The sequence below is a fragment of the Sphaerodactylus townsendi genome, linkage group LG02 (assembly GCF_021028975.2).
Source record: "Sphaerodactylus townsendi isolate TG3544 linkage group LG02, MPM_Stown_v2.3, whole genome shotgun sequence".
Lineage (NCBI taxonomy): Eukaryota > Metazoa > Chordata > Lepidosauria > Squamata > Sphaerodactylidae > Sphaerodactylus > Sphaerodactylus townsendi.
This window is the reverse complement of record NC_059426.1, coordinates 36,139,297-36,156,463: the sequence shown is the minus strand read 5'-3', so window position 1 is coordinate 36,156,463 and position 17,167 is coordinate 36,139,297. Positions and strand designations below refer to the sequence as shown.

The 17,167-nt window shown below is 52.7% G+C and overlaps 1 protein-coding gene across 1 annotated transcript in view; it reads left to right on the top strand.

Moving 5' to 3' along the window:
- Positions 1–3,559: 3,559 nt before the first annotated feature.
- Positions 3,560–17,167, top strand: part of PSMD14 (proteasome 26S subunit, non-ATPase 14) — a 58,361-nt gene continuing 44,753 nt past the window's right edge. The window contains exons 1-2 of the mRNA XM_048485506.1: positions 3,560–3,647; positions 7,396–7,448. Coding sequence (XP_048341463.1) covers positions 7,401–7,448 — 48 coding nt within the window. The 5' untranslated portion in view covers positions 3,560–3,647; positions 7,396–7,400. The remainder of the gene's footprint in view (positions 3,648–7,395; positions 7,449–17,167) is intronic.

Sequence of the window (17,167 nt, the reverse complement as noted above, 5' to 3'; positions counted from 1 at the left end):
GGGGGGGGTGGGGGGGGGGGGGGGTGGGGGGGGGGGGGGGTGGGGGGGGGGGGGGGTGGGGGGGGGGGGGGGTGGGGGGGGGGGGGGGTGGGGGGGGGGGGGGGTGGGGGGGGGGGGGGGTGGGGGGGGGGGGGGGTGGGGGGGGGGGGGGGTGGGGGGGGGGGGGGGTGGGGGGGGGGGGGGGTGGGGGGGGGGGGGGGTGGGGGGGGGGGGGGGTGGGGGGGGGGGGGGGTGGGGGGGGGGGGGGGTGGGGGGGGGGGGGGGTGGGGGGGGGGGGGGGTGGGGGGGGGGGGGGGTGGGGGGGGGGGGGGGTGGGGGGGGGGGGGGGTGGGGGGGGGGGGGGGTGGGGGGGGGGGGGGGTGGGGGGGGGGGGGGGTGGGGGGGGGGGGGGGTGGGGGGGGGGGGGGGTGGGGGGGGGGGGGGGTGGGGGGGGGGGGGGGTGGGGGGGGGGGGGGGTGGGGGGGGGGGGGGGTGGGGGGGGGGGGGGGTGGGGGGGGGGGGGGGTGGGGGGGGGGGGGGGTGGGGGGGGGGGGGGGTGGGGGGGGGGGGGGGTGGGGGGGGGGGGGGGTGGGGGGGGGGGGGGGTGGGGGGGGGGGGGGGTGGGGGGGGGGGGGGGTGGGGGGGGGGGGGGGTGGGGGGGGGGGGGGGTGGGGGGGGGGGGGGGTGGGGGGGGGGGGGGGTGGGGGGGGGGGGGGGTGGGGGGGGGGGGGGGTGGGGGGGGGGGGGGGTGGGGGGGGGGGGGGGTGGGGGGGGGGGGGGGTGGGGGGGGGGGGGGGTGGGGGGGGGGGGGGGTGGGGGGGGGGGGGGGTGGGGGGGGGGGGGGGTGGGGGGGGGGGGGGGTGGGGGGGGGGGGGGGTGGGGGGGGGGGGGGGTGGGGGGGGGGGGGGGTGGGGGGGGGGGGGGGTGGGGGGGGGGGGGGGTGGGGGGGGGGGGGGGTGGGGGGGGGGGGGGGTGGGGGGGGGGGGGGGTGGGGGGGGGGGGGGGTGGGGGGGGGGGGGGGTGGGGGGGGGGGGGGGTGGGGGGGGGGGGGGGTGGGGGGGGGGGGGGGTGGGGGGGGGGGGGGGTGGGGGGGGGGGGGGGTGGGGGGGGGGGGGGGTGGGGGGGGGGGGGGGTGGGGGGGGGGGGGGGTGGGGGGGGGGGGGGGTGGGGGGGGGGGGGGGTGGGGGGGGGGGGGGGTGGGGGGGGGGGGGGGTGGGGGGGGGGGGGGGTGGGGGGGGGGGGGGGTGGGGGGGGGGGGGGGTGGGGGGGGGGGGGGGTGGGGGGGGGGGGGGGTGGGGGGGGGGGGGGGTGGGGGGGGGGGGGGGTGGGGGGGGGGGGGGGTGGGGGGGGGGGGGGGTGGGGGGGGGGGGGGGTGGGGGGGGGGGGGGGTGGGGGGGGGGGGGGGTGGGGGGGGGGGGGGGTGGGGGGGGGGGGGGGTGGGGGGGGGGGGGGGTGGGGGGGGGGGGGGGTGGGGGGGGGGGGGGGTGGGGGGGGGGGGGGGTGGGGGGGGGGGGGGGTGGGGGGGGGGGGGGGTGGGGGGGGGGGGGGGTGGGGGGGGGGGGGGGTGGGGGGGGGGGGGGGTGGGGGGGGGGGGGGGTGGGGGGGGGGGGGGGTGGGGGGGGGGGGGGGTGGGGGGGGGGGGGGGTGGGGGGGGGGGGGGGTGGGGGGGGGGGGGGGTGGGGGGGGGGGGGGGTGGGGGGGGGGGGGGGTGGGGGGGGGGGGGGGTGGGGGGGGGGGGGGGTGGGGGGGGGGGGGGGTGGGGGGGGGGGGGGGTGGGGGGGGGGGGGGGTGGGGGGGGGGGGGGGTGGGGGGGGGGGGGGGTGGGGGGGGGGGGGGGTGGGGGGGGGGGGGGGTGGGGGGGGGGGGGGGTGGGGGGGGGGGGGGGTGGGGGGGGGGGGGGGTGGGGGGGGGGGGGGGTGGGGGGGGGGGGGGGTGGGGGGGGGGGGGGGTGGGGGGGGGGGGGGGTGGGGGGGGGGGGGGGTGGGGGGGGGGGGGGGTGGGGGGGGGGGGGGGTGGGGGGGGGGGGGGGTGGGGGGGGGGGGGGGTGGGGGGGGGGGGGGGTGGGGGGGGGGGGGGGTGGGGGGGGGGGGGGGTGGGGGGGGGGGGGGGTGGGGGGGGGGGGGGGTGGGGGGGGGGGGGGGTGGGGGGGGGGGGGGGTGGGGGGGGGGGGGGGTGGGGGGGGGGGGGGGTGGGGGGGGGGGGGGGTGGGGGGGGGGGGGGGTGGGGGGGGGGGGGGGTGGGGGGGGGGGGGGGTGGGGGGGGGGGGGGGTGGGGGGGGGGGGGGGTGGGGGGGGGGGGGGGTGGGGGGGGGGGGGGGTGGGGGGGGGGGGGGGTGGGGGGGGGGGGGGGTGGGGGGGGGGGGGGGTGGGGGGGGGGGGGGGTGGGGGGGGGGGGGGGTGGGGGGGGGGGGGGGTGGGGGGGGGGGGGGGTGGGGGGGGGGGGGGGTGGGGGGGGGGGGGGGTGGGGGGGGGGGGGGGTGGGGGGGGGGGGGGGTGGGGGGGGGGGGGGGTGGGGGGGGGGGGGGGTGGGGGGGGGGGGGGGTGGGGGGGGGGGGGGGTGGGGGGGGGGGGGGGTGGGGGGGGGGGGGGGTGGGGGGGGGGGGGGGTGGGGGGGGGGGGGGGTGGGGGGGGGGGGGGGTGGGGGGGGGGGGGGGTGGGGGGGGGGGGGGGTGGGGGGGGGGGGGGGTGGGGGGGGGGGGGGGTGGGGGGGGGGGGGGGTGGGGGGGGGGGGGGGTGGGGGGGGGGGGGGGTGGGGGGGGGGGGGGGTGGGGGGGGGGGGGGGTGGGGGGGGGGGGGGGTGGGGGGGGGGGGGGGTGGGGGGGGGGGGGGGTGGGGGGGGGGGGGGGTGGGGGGGGGGGGGGGTGGGGGGGGGGGGGGGTGGGGGGGGGGGGGGGTGGGGGGGGGGGGGGGTGGGGGGGGGGGGGGGTGGGGGGGGGGGGGGGTGGGGGGGGGGGGGGGTGGGGGGGGGGGGGGGTGGGGGGGGGGGGGGGTGGGGGGGGGGGGGGGTGGGGGGGGGGGGGGGTGGGGGGGGGGGGGGGGGGGGGGGGGGGGGGGTGGGGGGGGGGGGGAGGTGGGGGGGGGGGGCTGGGGATGGGGGGGGGGGGGAATGGAAGGGAGGGGGGGGGGGGGGGGGGGGAAGGGGAGGGGGGGGGGGGGGGAGGGGGGGGGGGGGGGGGGGGGGGGGGGGGGGTGGGGGGCTGGCGGGGCTGATGGGAATTGTAGTCCATGAACATCTGGAGAGCCGCAGGTTACAGACCCCTGGGTTAAGGCCACTGTGAAACCCATGTGGAGGAGCCTTTCTAAGGAAGATTGTCAGAACTGTTCTTGCTGCCTAGTTTGGTGTTCCTGGTGTGTACCCTTGAACCTGAGTAGAACGGAACAGGTGGTGGCCTAATATTCCTCCATAATACACAATTATCAACAATATGAGCATTATAATCTATATACAATATCCAGAAGGTACCCAACACTGTAATCAGGCTACAAAAGGATGAGTACAAACTTCTACTTACTAATCTTATACATACGTATTTTGTGGTACACAGAGATAATGAACTGTTCTCATTGTCTGTTCTTTCTGCCTTCGTAGGAATTGAACTTCATTGGCGCCAAAACTTAGGAAACCTACTAAGATCATAATCGTCAAAATTGTTGACCAGAACTGAACAGGTGAGTACAAGTTAGGGACAGTATGATTCAAATCACTCTCTTACATTCCTGAGGGATGTGAATTGCTTACTTGGTCTAGAAATGTCACTTTTTAGCCCAGCATGCCTGTTTAGGCTGTGCAACTAGATATCTAGCTCACAATAGTTCTTCAGCCTATGCTGAACCTGCGTCATTGGTGGTTTGACTTTTTGAAATTGTGAAAGGGCAAATGCCGGTCTATCACTGAGGTGGTGTACTTAGTATTAATTGGTGAACTTGAGGCTCTAGTTTTGTACTGAGAAAATCATGGCTTGGACCCGGAGCAGTGCAAATGGCATCATGCTAGTGGAAGGCATCTTCCCTGACTTCCAACCTCTCACTGCCACCTTCTTTGCCTCTCAAAATTATGCTCCTTTGCGTCAGTGAACCCAGAGAAAACGGCGTGGAGGGGGAAAGAGGAATCTGCAAAAGTCATCCTCTGTAGCTGTAGAAGCATTTTTGTCAGAGGAGTTCCTGCTGCAGAAACAGAAAGTGACCAGAGGATCCAAACCCAATAATCTTGTTTTGTAAAAAGGTGGACTGTGCTGTGTATTGTGCAGCACAGGCACAGTACCTTTGAGAAGACATTCTCTGCACTACTTGGGTGTATAACTTCATTAATTTTGACATGTCACTATGGTAGGCAGGAGCAGAACGATCTGCTTTGTTGTTTCCCCAGCCTATGCCCGAAAGGTTTTTTATATGATAGTCAACAGGACAGTTTCTATTGTTTGCATTAAAAGGTTGAGTACCTGCTGCTGCTTTAATGAAGCTTCCTCCACCCCACCAAGACATGGTCATTGCTGTCTTTGCTAGTCACCTGTCACATAAGTATCTCTGATTCGGTCCTCATGCCCCACCTAAGAAGAAGAAGAAGAGGAGGGAGGAGGAGGAGTTTGGATTTATACCCCACCTTTCTCTCCTGTAAGGAGACTCAAGATGGCTTACAAACTCCTTTCCCTTCCTCTCCCCACAACAGACACCTTGTGAGGTTAGCGGTGCTGAGAGAGTTCAGAGAGAACTGTGACTAGCCCAAGGTCTCCCAGCAGGAATGTGAGTGCGGAAACACATCTGGTTCACCAGAGAAGCCTCTGCTACTCAGGTGGAGGAGTGGGGAATCAAACCTGGTTCTCCAGATTAGAATCCACCTGCTCTTAATCACCACACCACGCTGGCTCTCTTCTGGTTACCTATTAGCCGATCCTAAGTTGATAGGGTGAAGGAACATGGTTTATTCTACCGGAGGACGGCTGCTTGATGTTCCTGCTTGACTCTTCTGTCTTCTGAGTGGCCAGTTGCTGAGCAGTCAGCAACTTATTTCTCTTTTCTTCCACCTAAGAAATGGTAGCTTCAACAATGTAACTTCACTCCCCCTCCCCCCTCCCCGCGCACACCATTACCTCATTAGCTGACTGCATGGCCTGGACGCCTTGAAATTAAAATCTAGAAGTTGACAGGCTTGTTTAGCAGCTTGACACAAATTCTGACTTGGAGCTCTTGTGCTATCGTGGACAAAATGGAGCAGCTGGGGTGGGAGGAGCTCTGTGTACACAGCTAGATGTTTTTTTAACTTTCTTAGCACTAAATTTGTTGGGGTGTGACTGAGTAGAAGTCCATTGTTAGTTCTGTGTGCAGGATGGAAGCTATACTGGCATATAGGACCCCCTGAATTGCATTGGATGTCTTCGTGTACTTGGCCAGGGGCTCATAGAAACTAGCCTAAAAAGTTTCAAAAAGTCACTGTGTTGATCTGCCATAGAACAGGTGGATTGGAGACCAGTAGCTTTTCAGGATGTAAGCTTTTGAGAGTCAAAGCTCCCCTCATCAGATAAGAGTAGGAATGGGGATCTGAGAGCCCCATCCACGGGCGGGGGCTGAATCTGCCAGTGGAAGCAGCAGAACCTTCCACCAGCAGAAATGCCCTTCCCGAGGCACTTTCCTTGGCACAAGGGCGAAACCTCTGGTGTGCTGCCACCACTCCCCTCCCCCCCACCCAGCGCTGGGATGCAGCAGGGACAGTCTGGGGGTGTGGCCGGAGAGGAGCTGACATTAGTTGACTTACTCTCAATCATTTGCCTGTTTACACCAGTGGCGGAGAAGCCAGACTTATGCAGCCTTTTTGGGTCAAGTAAGTTCATTCAGCCCCATAGAGGCTTCTTGGTGGTAGGGAGGCTGTTTTGTTTTGCAAGCCTCTCCACGCCACTGGGAAGCCTTTCTGGGAGCAGAGGGTCAGCGCCACTTAGATGGGGTTGTAAGTCTTTTATTGTTCCAGTCAGAAGGCGGGAAGGAACTCAGGATGTGGAGGTACAATGTACATTGCAATCATCTTGATTAGAGCAAATGGGAAATATTTGGGGGCTGAAAATTAGTATCTGTAGCCTAAAGGGTTTTTTTATGTTTTTGTTTCTTAGGCAACTAATAGATGCCTGAAGAATATATTTGTGAAGAATCTAAGATTTTCTCCTTAAATCCCATTAAAGTATAGAGTGTCCTTGAAGTGCTATGAGTTGAGCATCCTAGTGATGTGGAGTGGAACATTTTCCATAGACAATTTTTGCTGAATTGAAACATTTGATATTCTGTTTCTCCATGGAAAACTGCAAATCAGTCTTGTTAAACATTCTAAATATAGGATATGAAGCATGGACAAATCCCTCAGCTTTTCCACGGTGTATTTGCCTTCTTTATTAAACCATTATTATCTATTATATGCAAACTTTTCCGTATCATCCATATATTTTTCAGAAAAGACGGATCACTGCCCTGAAGTAATGTGCACGCACTCAGGCCTCTACCAATTAGCTCAAGAATCCACAGAAGCTTTCTGTTAATGCCAAGTATAGAGAAGGAAATTATGGCTATTTTGAGACTTGGCATTCTGGGATTAGATTTGGGTGGGCCTGGCTTTGAAAAGCGAAGCAGCACTTTAGACCATCACTTATGGAGTTATGCTGCTAGTTAAGTTATTCTGAATTCCCAGAACCCATAGTGACATGCCACATCTTAAAATGTTAATGTTAAAGCAAAATAACAAATGTCACTGTGTTTGTGGCTTAGCCTTTCTCCAACGTTCCATATTTAACATGATTTGAAATGCAGGGAATTGACGGTGTAGCTCTTCGTACTTTAACTAAAGGCATTTCATGTTTACTTTACAGTGTTCTTTTGGTGTAATGAGTTCATTAAAAAAAAGCTTTTGATGCTAATTCAGAAATCTATAATCTGTTCAGCGTCTTTCACATACAGTTTTGATGATAACTGACAAGCTGTAAGTTAATTAGCACAGAACTTCCTAATGAGGATGTTAAAAATCTTCACTTTTGAATTATTTTTATATCGATGATGTCCTCGTGACAAATTGAAGGAAACTCTAACGGTGATGAGTTTTCTTTACTTTTGTATGCAGGTGTTTCTTTCCCTAGGTAAGTGGCAGGGGATTTGGGGAGGAAATAAATGATTGCAAACTTTTTTTTTTCAGATTATAACAAGGAATACTTGTCTTTTTCAAAACTGGGGATAACCCAAAACCTATGCATGTAAAGTAAGGTTGTTAATTAGCATGGAAGACAGCTTCTTGAATTAATATGTGGTGTTAATTAACAGGAAGTCTGATGTTGTGTTGTAATTACTACCAATATTTTTGACATACTGAGTGACTGAAGGTGAATTGTATGGAGAACAATTTAGTAAACACATAAGAGTCTAGTATGCTTTCTTTTTGTTTTTCTAGAAAATATGGACAGACTCCTTCGACTTGGTGGAGGCATGCCTGGTCTGGGACAGGTTAGTATTCAGTTTGTCGATGTTCTGTTGATGTTGTTGCTGCTAGGGTCTCTTTACATTAGAAACATTAATTTAAAAATATCTTAGCATCATCATACCATAATTGGAGATTTGAAATGATGGTATATCTGTTGATTGTATATTTGCGTGTATGGATTCTAGAATTTTTTTCATTTTCATTTCATTTCAATTATATTTGTACCCCTCCCTATCCCCGAAGGGCTCAGAGCGGCTAACAACTTGATAAGCAATACATTGGTATGGTAGTCATAGAATGACTACATAGAATGGTAGTCATGTTAGTTTGCTGCAGAGAACTGAACTGCATTGCACTTCAAACTGCCAGTCTCTTGGACTCCTGAAAACCAGAACCACCTTCTTCAAATGGATTGGTCTTTAAGATTGCCCAAGCCTTTACTGAAATGTAATAGAACCCCATCATGCTTCACACTATGAAAATGGAAGATCAGCCTAGTCACGTGGCATTGCGTTCAGGCCCAGATGTATTGGCAAAGTTTGATCTGCCATAAAGAGAAAAGTATGAAGAATCTGTTATAAATAAAGCCTTTGTGGGTTAGTCACCGATGACTGTTCCAAGATCTCATTCATACAGTGCTGTTTGTTTGAGCAGACCTCATGACACATTCAGTGCTATGGTGATGGCCGTGCAATAAGACTGTGAGGATCCTGAAAGCTCCCTGCCATGATTAATAAAAGGTCTTTAGCATTTCAACCTCTTGTTTTTGTATAGAGGATGTATATAGGTTTTTGTATATAGGATTGTTTGTCGCCACTTCTGCTGTGAAATAAAATCTCCAGTGGCTTCCACGTAATGTACCATCCTTATTTTTGGCTAACTCTCTCCCTCGGTTCTGCCCATTTTTTTTTGTAACATTTGCATTTACTCTATAAATAAGCTTTGAGGATAAATTGGTCCCAGTTCACCCATATTATTGTAGTTTTAGTTATAGACTCCCTGGGAAGCTATTCAGTCTATAGGACTATTTCCCCAAGCATGACAGTCTAGATCAGTTTTGTCAGGCAGGTGTGGTGGATCTGAACTACATTGTGCAATTCAGCTTTCTAAATGGTTAGGGACATCAGAGGCCATCCTGATTTCACTGTGCAAATTGGGTTACTTAGACTTACCTTTTTTATTTGCTGTTTCAGCAAGATCTGGTTTGCGGTGGGGATACCTAATCCATAAAACTGGGAGAAGTTTTGTATTGGGGACCGAAGATAGTAATTTCTTAGGGGGATGCACATAGAGAACTTTTCAGGAGAAATAAAGTTGGGCAGCACTTCAGAATTTCTCACGAGAATGGGTCCTGTATGAGAAGACCAGACGCCTGCAAAACATCGCAGCAACCCTGAGTTGCCAAATTGCAGAGACTGATGCCTGGTTTATTGTATATGATCTGTAGTTGGATCTGATCTGTTACTTCAATTCCATGCTGAATGAGACAGATCTGCCAAAGCATAAAGGCTGCTGCTAGCTGTAGGCCTTCATTGGTATAGAAAGAGGTTAACATAAATGTCCCTGTGGAATCTAGGCATGATAGTTTCATGTAAGGCTTGAGAGATGGAAGTCTTGCATTTGACAATCATCTGACCTTCATAGCTCGGCATGGGGACTGGCCCAGGGGATGGGGACGGAGTTCCAAAACCATATCATTCAGCTAAGAAATGAAATCCTGGAATACTGTTTATATAAAGCTCTTGATGCTGGTGGGTTGTGCTTGGTGTGGAATGCTGCATGATAGAAATTTGGGGAGCAATCTGTGGTGTCTGAAATTAGTGATGGATACAGTAGCAACGGTATCTGACTTGTTGAGAGATGCTACTTATTACCATTGCCATGGAGAACTTCACTGGCCTGTCTTGCAGTTTACAAGCGGACTTTTCTAAACAAATGTGGAGACGATCATTTAGTTATAGTTGAACTTTTGCCGTTTTGGTGACTGGTGAAGGCTTCCATTGGCCTCGTAGCCTGTTTTGACTACACACACAGCCTCCTACATGATTAGCTGCTAAAACCTCTGGTGACCTGGTGAGGCTTGTGCAGATATGTGCTTCTATGCCGAATGCAGCACAAGGCTGCTGTTATTTGCACCAGGCATTTTAGCTGCCCTGTGTCTACCTCCTAAATGAAAATTATACAACTAGCATCTTTGTGTGATCCTTGCTAGGCTGGAGAATGGTGGCTCCAATTCTCTGTCACCAAAGATCATTTGGGAGCCAAACAGTATCTGAATTAGACTTCAAATGAATGCAAGTCGATGCTTCAAGGTTATGTTCACACAATATCCCAATAAACCAGTCCTCCTTTGAAAGGCAGATGGCTTGTAACGAAATATATAGGTGTAGCCTGACTTAGTATGTCCTGTTTCCTGCTCCCCTTGACAATTCAGAGAAAATATTGGTCTTAAAACAGTGGTGGCGAACCAATGGCACGGGTGCCAGAGGTGGCACTCAGAGCCCTCTTTGTGGGGACGTGCGCCATTGCCCCAGTTTAGGCACTCAGCAGTGGCATAGTGTCAAGGGGGCAAGGGGTGTGCAATGCACTGGGTGAGTGACCCTGCGAGGGTGTGGCGAGGGCGTTCCAGGGCAGGGTGGGGGCTTGCGGAGTGCACACGTGCCCTGGACACAGTTTTCCCTTGCTCTGCTCCTGGCACTCGGTCTCTAAAAGGTTCGCCATCACTGTCTTAAAATATATTAGCATCTTGTGAAATAACCAAATATTTCATCGATATGTGCGTCTGAATTGTCACTTTGAGAGCTTTGTGTCCCTTTTGTACAGTACGAGCTCTCAGTTTTGAAACATATAGTTGCCACAGATGTGTTGAATGTTTCTGTATACTTATCAGAATGACATTGTTATTAGAATATTGAAAAAATACCTTTATAAGGTGTGTAATGGATTCATTTGGCCCAAAAGTCTGAGGTGATCAATTTGGAATGTGAAATGTTTCCTTGAACACAGCCATTTGCAACACCGAACTATAATGAAACAGTTCTGCTAGTTCAGTTCCAAATGATGATAAAATTAATATACCCCCATACAAACATAATATTTTTCTCCCTCATAATAACCATTTTTCAAGTGGTTCAGTTCAGGCTGAGGTGGGGCAACAGACATCTACTGGTCTGTTGGTGCAGCGAATTGAACCCTAGACTCCGAAATATTGTTCCCTGTAATTAAACTTTCCTGCTCTTTCATGGCTGCACATTCCAGGGCCCTCCACCTGCAGGCCCTCCACCTGGGGGAACCAGGTTTGATTCTCCGCTCTGCTGCCTGAGCTGTGGAGGCTTATCTGGGGAATTCAGATTAGCCTGTACACTCCCACACACGCCAGCTGGGTGATCTTGGGCTAGTCACAGCTTTTCGGAGCTCTCAGCCCCACCTACCTCACAGGGTGTTTGTTGTGAGTGAGGAAGGGCAAGGAGATTGTAAGCCCCTTTGAGTCTCCTGCAGGAGAGAAAGGGGGGATATAAATCCAAACTCTTCTTCTTCTCTTCTTCTTCTTCGACTGCAGAATCCAGCTACACAGCCACTTTTTGTTGACGCAAGACTTCGTATTTTCCAAACGTACTAATACAAATGAAACATTTGTACTTGCTCCGTTTCCTTTTCTGAATTCCAAAATGTCATTTCTAATGCACAATAGCATTGACAGCTGGTGACACGATGATGCGGGTGGGCGGGTAAATAACCCAGAGTAACACTGTATACAGCCCTCAAAAGAGTAACTGAAACGCCAGCCGAGAGTCTGTCCTTGAATACAGAACATGGCATCCCTCTCCATTCGCTTGGTGCAACTTTGGCAAAGATCTTTTAATTTGCATCTTAGGGGAATAGACGTAAAGGTAGACCCGTTCCTTTTTTCGAGGGCCATGGGGGGGGGGGGTGCGGGGGGAAGGGTGACCTGTCTCTTCGACGTGTTAGCACTTCAACTGGAAATAAAGAAGCAAGAATTGCAAATAGCTATTTTGTTTGAATAATGGGCTTGCCAATTAGCCATCAAGTGCTTCCATCTGTGAAATTGTTGATCAGATGGGTTAGCTGGGACACTTCCAGATTAGGGCACTGAACATGGCACTTGAAAACTGTCACTTTGAAAGAGGTTTCAAGTACTGCACCGCTTGATGCTGCAGAAGCTCTTTCCTTTATTTATTTTATTTTTAGAACTCATTGATAAAACCTGTAGCAGGAGACCTGCTACTGATCTAAAAATCCTGTTGAACATGCAGATCTAGCGTACGTAGAGGCCAAGCACAGTGGAGTTTTCCTTCACGGGCTTTGTAATGGTAGTTTAATGATCCATTGTTTAAAAAAAACAACTAAAGGCAAGTGTGTTTTATGGTTCAGTACTTTCATTAGATCTTCTTTCCTTCTTCAAGGGTTTCTGTTGTGGTCACAGCCTGATTATTGGCAAAGATTCCACTATCCCCAGTGACCTGGATCTGACTTGAAAGCATTTGTCCCAGATGCGTGTAATTCCAGAGTCCATTGGACTTGCTTAAGACCAAACTAGCATATGACTGGACTGCACAGTGTTGAATGAAAAGCCCAGATTAGAGATTTGTGTAAGAAAGTGTGCCCCGTTCCTTAAAATAAAATGAAAAACAGCCTAACAAAAGTCAGAGTTTGTGTCCAGGGACAGATGGCGGAGCTTCCAGCAGGGAATGTTCTGCAGGAAAGCGCCTCATTAGTGATCATCTGTATATCAGGGTAGGACAGGTCGCATCATCCCTTTCTATTCTGTCCTATCGTCTCTTGGAGGAAATATTCTTCCTCTGGTTACCTCACTCCATTAATTTTGGAAGCAATCCTTTGGGGGCAGAAGTGCTGTAGTGCTTTGCTGGGAGGGTTCAGGAAAAATTATATTGTTCTACTGCTACCTCCTTCAAGCACGGTAGAAGTTCTCAGGTGCTTGGAAGAAGGAAGTGGCTCCTCAGCTTCCAGCCGGCTCCTTTCTTTCCTCATTAGGGCCAAACACCTTGCCCATGTACAGCTCTCTTCAGCAACGGGGGGAGAAAGGGGGTGAGCGTGTATGGCTTCCATTAGGCTCATCACTAAAGGAAAGGGTGCAGATCCCGTCCCGCTTGCTTCTCCTGCCATTTTGGTATGTGCATCCACTTGGCCACGGTCAGTCCTGTGTTTCAACTCCGGATAAGTGTTAGGGGACTGTGTGGGAAATGCTGTGTCCGCTTCCTAAAATGGAAGCCAGAGGAACTTCTGTGGACAGTAATGAGAAAAGCAAGATGGAAAAGAAACCCAGTAAATAAATTATACCGAGGCTCTCACAGTGAGTTGAGTGCTCTAACTGGCTACAGCTTTCCAGGGTCTTGGGCAGAAGTCTTTTTGCATCATCCACTTCTAACTGGAGATGCCTGGGATTGACCCTGCAACCTTCTGCGTTCAAGACAGGTGCTCTGCCACTGAGCTACGGCCCTTCCTCGCCCCATAAACTTTAAATAACCTGAACAGTAATCGGTATATAAGAGTGGGCAAATTTGTCTAAGTCAGTACAGTCAGACATATGTAGGATCTGGCAGCTGTTTTACAGGGAAGGGAAGCTGCAGACAGCTTCTTTGCCTGCCAGGTAAATTTAGAAGATACACTGTGATGTTATGCCCCGTTGGGGAACCACCGGTGCTTCCTCAGGACAAGTTATTTAGATCATCCACAGCTGCAACTTTTTTCCTCTTTCCTTTTGCGCAATCACATTCCCAACGAAACTGAGTTGTGCCTCTGGTGTTTCTGTTGAGTTATGCTGTTTGGGTTAGGAAAAGCTGCTCAGATCTTATCGGTTTTAGGACATGCCCACAATCAGTATTCCAAGAACTGCCTAGGTCATTTGCACTTCGGAGTGAGCTTTGAGCCTCGTAGGAGCCTCTTGCATACAAACTCTCCCTTCTGATACAGTCATGAGGCAAAAACACCTCTTAAGAAGAAAGGAGGAGCTTAAATTGTTCCTTGGTTGCACTTGTGGGAGCCAGACATCTTCGCTGTTCTTCTTTGCTTTCTCACGCTGGAAGACATTCACTGTTGCTAACTGACTAGATAGTTTCAGTCCATGATCATGTTTTTTCTTAAAAATGGTGTTTCAGATAGTAAATTCTATTTTCATTGCATTCCCGCATCCTCTGCAGATATCCATTAACGGGACTGATTCTTTCATGTATCACTGAGTCCAGGCTGTCAGGTTATTGGGTTGACCTAGACCAGGGGTGGGGAATGTCCAGCCCACGGGCCTTATCATTTGGTCTGGCCCTGCCAAGATAACTACAGGCGGGACTCAAAATTCAAACCTGGAAAAGCAGTTACAAGTAGCAACATCATCAGTAGAATAGAATAGATATTTAATTTATATACTGCCCTCCCCCGTAGGGCTCAGAGCGGTGCACACCATAGTAAATAAACAATAACATAATAATACAGTAGGACTAAGTGAAGTTTCAGTACCAATTTCACTAGCCCCACAATGGACCAACAGTTCACTAAATACTTAATAATCTATATCACGTTAACAAACCAGTAACAGGTTAATAAATTTATAACAACATCAGCAAACATCGACATAATATTTCATAACAACAGCAGCATGATAATAACATAGCACAATAGCATAACATTCCATAACAACATAACAATAATACAAAAGCAATGTCAATATGTCCTAACAGCAAATACTGGCTAAAAACACACGCCTCACCAAAGAGAAGTAGTTCCAGTTAATTAAATGTTTAACCAAATATAGCAGGCTAATTTTTAAGTTGATAATTTGGTATGGCCCACGAATGATGTCATAAATATTCAAATGGCCCTTGGCAGAAAAAAGGTTCCCCACCCCTGTCCTAGACTTTTTTGTTCTAGAGTTGAATGAATAATTGATGCTTCAAAATCTTGGGACATCTTCCCTTTTGAGTCCTGATCTGCTTGGGGCGTGACTCACTGCCTTCCGTGCATCAGAGCAGTATGTTAGCTTTAGTGTCAGTCAGGGTTCCCCCATATAGTTCCTTTTCTAGAGCCCACCAAGCATTGGCATATCGACAGAAAATGGAGCCCAGGGCAAGAATTGAGTTTTCCCCATCACTCCCCCCCCCCAGTGGAGCCCGGAGCAAGAACTGAGTTTTACAGGGGGCCTGCCTGTGTCCCCCCTCCGCCCCCAACATTGTTTGAGTGACTCTGAAGGTCTCTGCTGAGTTGCTTAAGGGAAGGGAAATAACTTTGGGGCAGCCTGAAGGAGGCAAGGTCTCCCCTCGCGTGCACAGAGATGTGCTGTCTTTTGGGAGAGGCCGCCTGGCAGTGCTCCACACCCCCTCCTCAGAAGACACCGTTGAGGCCAGAGACTTACAAGCTCCTTTCAAGGCATGTGAAGAAAGGCTGAGGGGGGCTGCTGGTGGCTCCAGGGGCTGCAGGAGGGCACTGGGGCGACACTCTGCACTCCATGGGTCTCTCCTTGGGCTTGGGCATCCTCCTCTGGCCATAGCTTAGGCAGCCAGAGGTAGGCGCTGCTTCAACGGCTGTGGCCATGAACAGCTCCTGGGCGGCAGGTGGCGGTTCACCCGGGCTCTGGGGGGCTCTGGCCAACCCCAGCATGGGGCTGAACATAGGCTTGTATATATGCAAGAAAATGTTTTCAAACCATGTGTTCATTTTAAAAAGCATCCTGCTAAACAAAGCTGCTGCCTCAAATGTTGAAGAGTTACTGTTAAGAGTTATTTATGCCCTCATTCCCTGAGTTTATTTCTCCATTCCACCTCTTGTACCACTATGTTCTGGTTGCATCCACCACCCGCTGCCAGAATCTAGAGGTGCCCGTGGGTTCAAAACAGTTGCGGGACCTTGGTGTAAATGTCCCTGGGTGGGAGAGAACCCCAGTAGAAGTTGGAAGCCAGGCGGATGTTGATCATTTGCAGGAGAAAACTGTGGTTTCTGAAGGTGACGCTCTTCACACCAGTAAACCATCTATTGGAAAGGATGTGTCGCACCTTTGTATTTTGGTGATGGCTGCAAGCGCAGTATATTCTATTTTATGAAATAAGGTAAAGCTCTCCAAAGGTATTGCGTGGGATGCTTCCTGTCTGCTCTGCCTCCTTGATAAACAAAAAAACACGCATCCAGGCACTTCCAAGATTTCAGCAGTAAATAAAGCTAAGCTACAAATAAAGCTTAAGCACAAGTTTTAAAATTGGATTCTACATTTAGAAGAGCCAGTTGCCTTGCTCTCCAGTCTTGCGCCTGGCACGTCTCTTAAAATAAATGCATATTGTCTCAGTTGTAAATCTGCATATAGGGAAGAGCAGGTGATTCCATAGACATTGAAAAAAACTGCTTCTAGCATGCAGCGAGTAATAAAATATAACATCCAAACACTACATGATGGAGAAGGATGTGTGTGCGGGAGACAAATGTCGTCCCCTCCACCCTTTCCATCTAAAGTAACACACGTTTTAAAATTCTCTCAATTGTCTCTAGGTGTAACAGCTGAAAATCTGCACTCCAAGAGTTAAGTCAGCATGAAAGAATTCATTTCCACTTTAATGACCTAGCCTTGCTGGGTTAGGACGATGGGGAGCGTGCTTCTGACTTGCACTCCTATTGCCAATTAACACCTCCTATAACAGGTTGTCTCAGCTAGTCATTGAAGCAGAGGCAGGAGAAATAGTTTACATGCATCTTGTTTTTCACACTAGTTGTTTAATGCTCACAAAATTAAGTATTAAAAGGTTCCTTTTTTATACTTTGCCGGATAGGAATAAACATGACAGTGTTGGATAGTTGTGCATTTGCTTATGCGTGTTTTGTGGTATTTGTGTTTTAAAGTGGTTGTAATTGTGAACAGAACGGTTGGAGTTGGTATTAGATCTAACCTTTTTATGTGCAAATTTAGTATACGTGCAGAAAATCTCATTTATGGGCCCGTCTGTATTGGTTCCCCCTTTTTTTACTGCCCTGTTTTTTCGTCCTTCAGTACTATTAAACACTTTTAAAATCCTTTGTAGTTTTGTGGGGACGGGGTGTACAGATTAAACTCTTTTAAGTAATTCTCCCTAGGTAACTAGTTTCACTTTTGTATTTGCACTGGAGCCGTTTGTTTACACTTAAAGAAGCGCGCAGCGAAAGTGAAGGGCAGTGCTCTACAATGACACTTTGATTCATGATTAATCAGCAGGTATTCTAATAACACAATAAAACTGGCTAAATAATTGATACCAGTTCACACTAAGAGAAAGGTGGAGTAATATACCTAAAAGTGTTAACAAATTTGCTAAAAGGCCCGGGTAGGTAACACTTTGAGGCATTAGTTTTTATGCTGTTATAATGGCAAATGCCTTTTTTAACACTTAGTCAACAAGGGCTGCCCAAGTAAAAGTCACAGCTTTTATAACTGGATCGTGTCTGACTGCTCCCGTGGAAAAGTAGTGTCTCATTTTAACCTCATTTGATTCACGAGCCGCTTATTTGATCTTTTTTTTTCCCCTCCCCTTTTGTCTCTCTGAGAATTTTGGAAACCTCTTTTGTCACTAAAAGCTGATAAAAAAGGAAGAAAATGCTTTTAATAGTATGAGTCTACCTTAAATCCCGCACTCACTAATAAGCAGTGGCTGAAAAGAAATGATTGATACAGCTTGCGGTTGATACGATTGCCCTGCAGGCAGGTCAGTTCACTGACTAACACTTGCAGCCGGTTTAGTCAGGAAGAAGCATC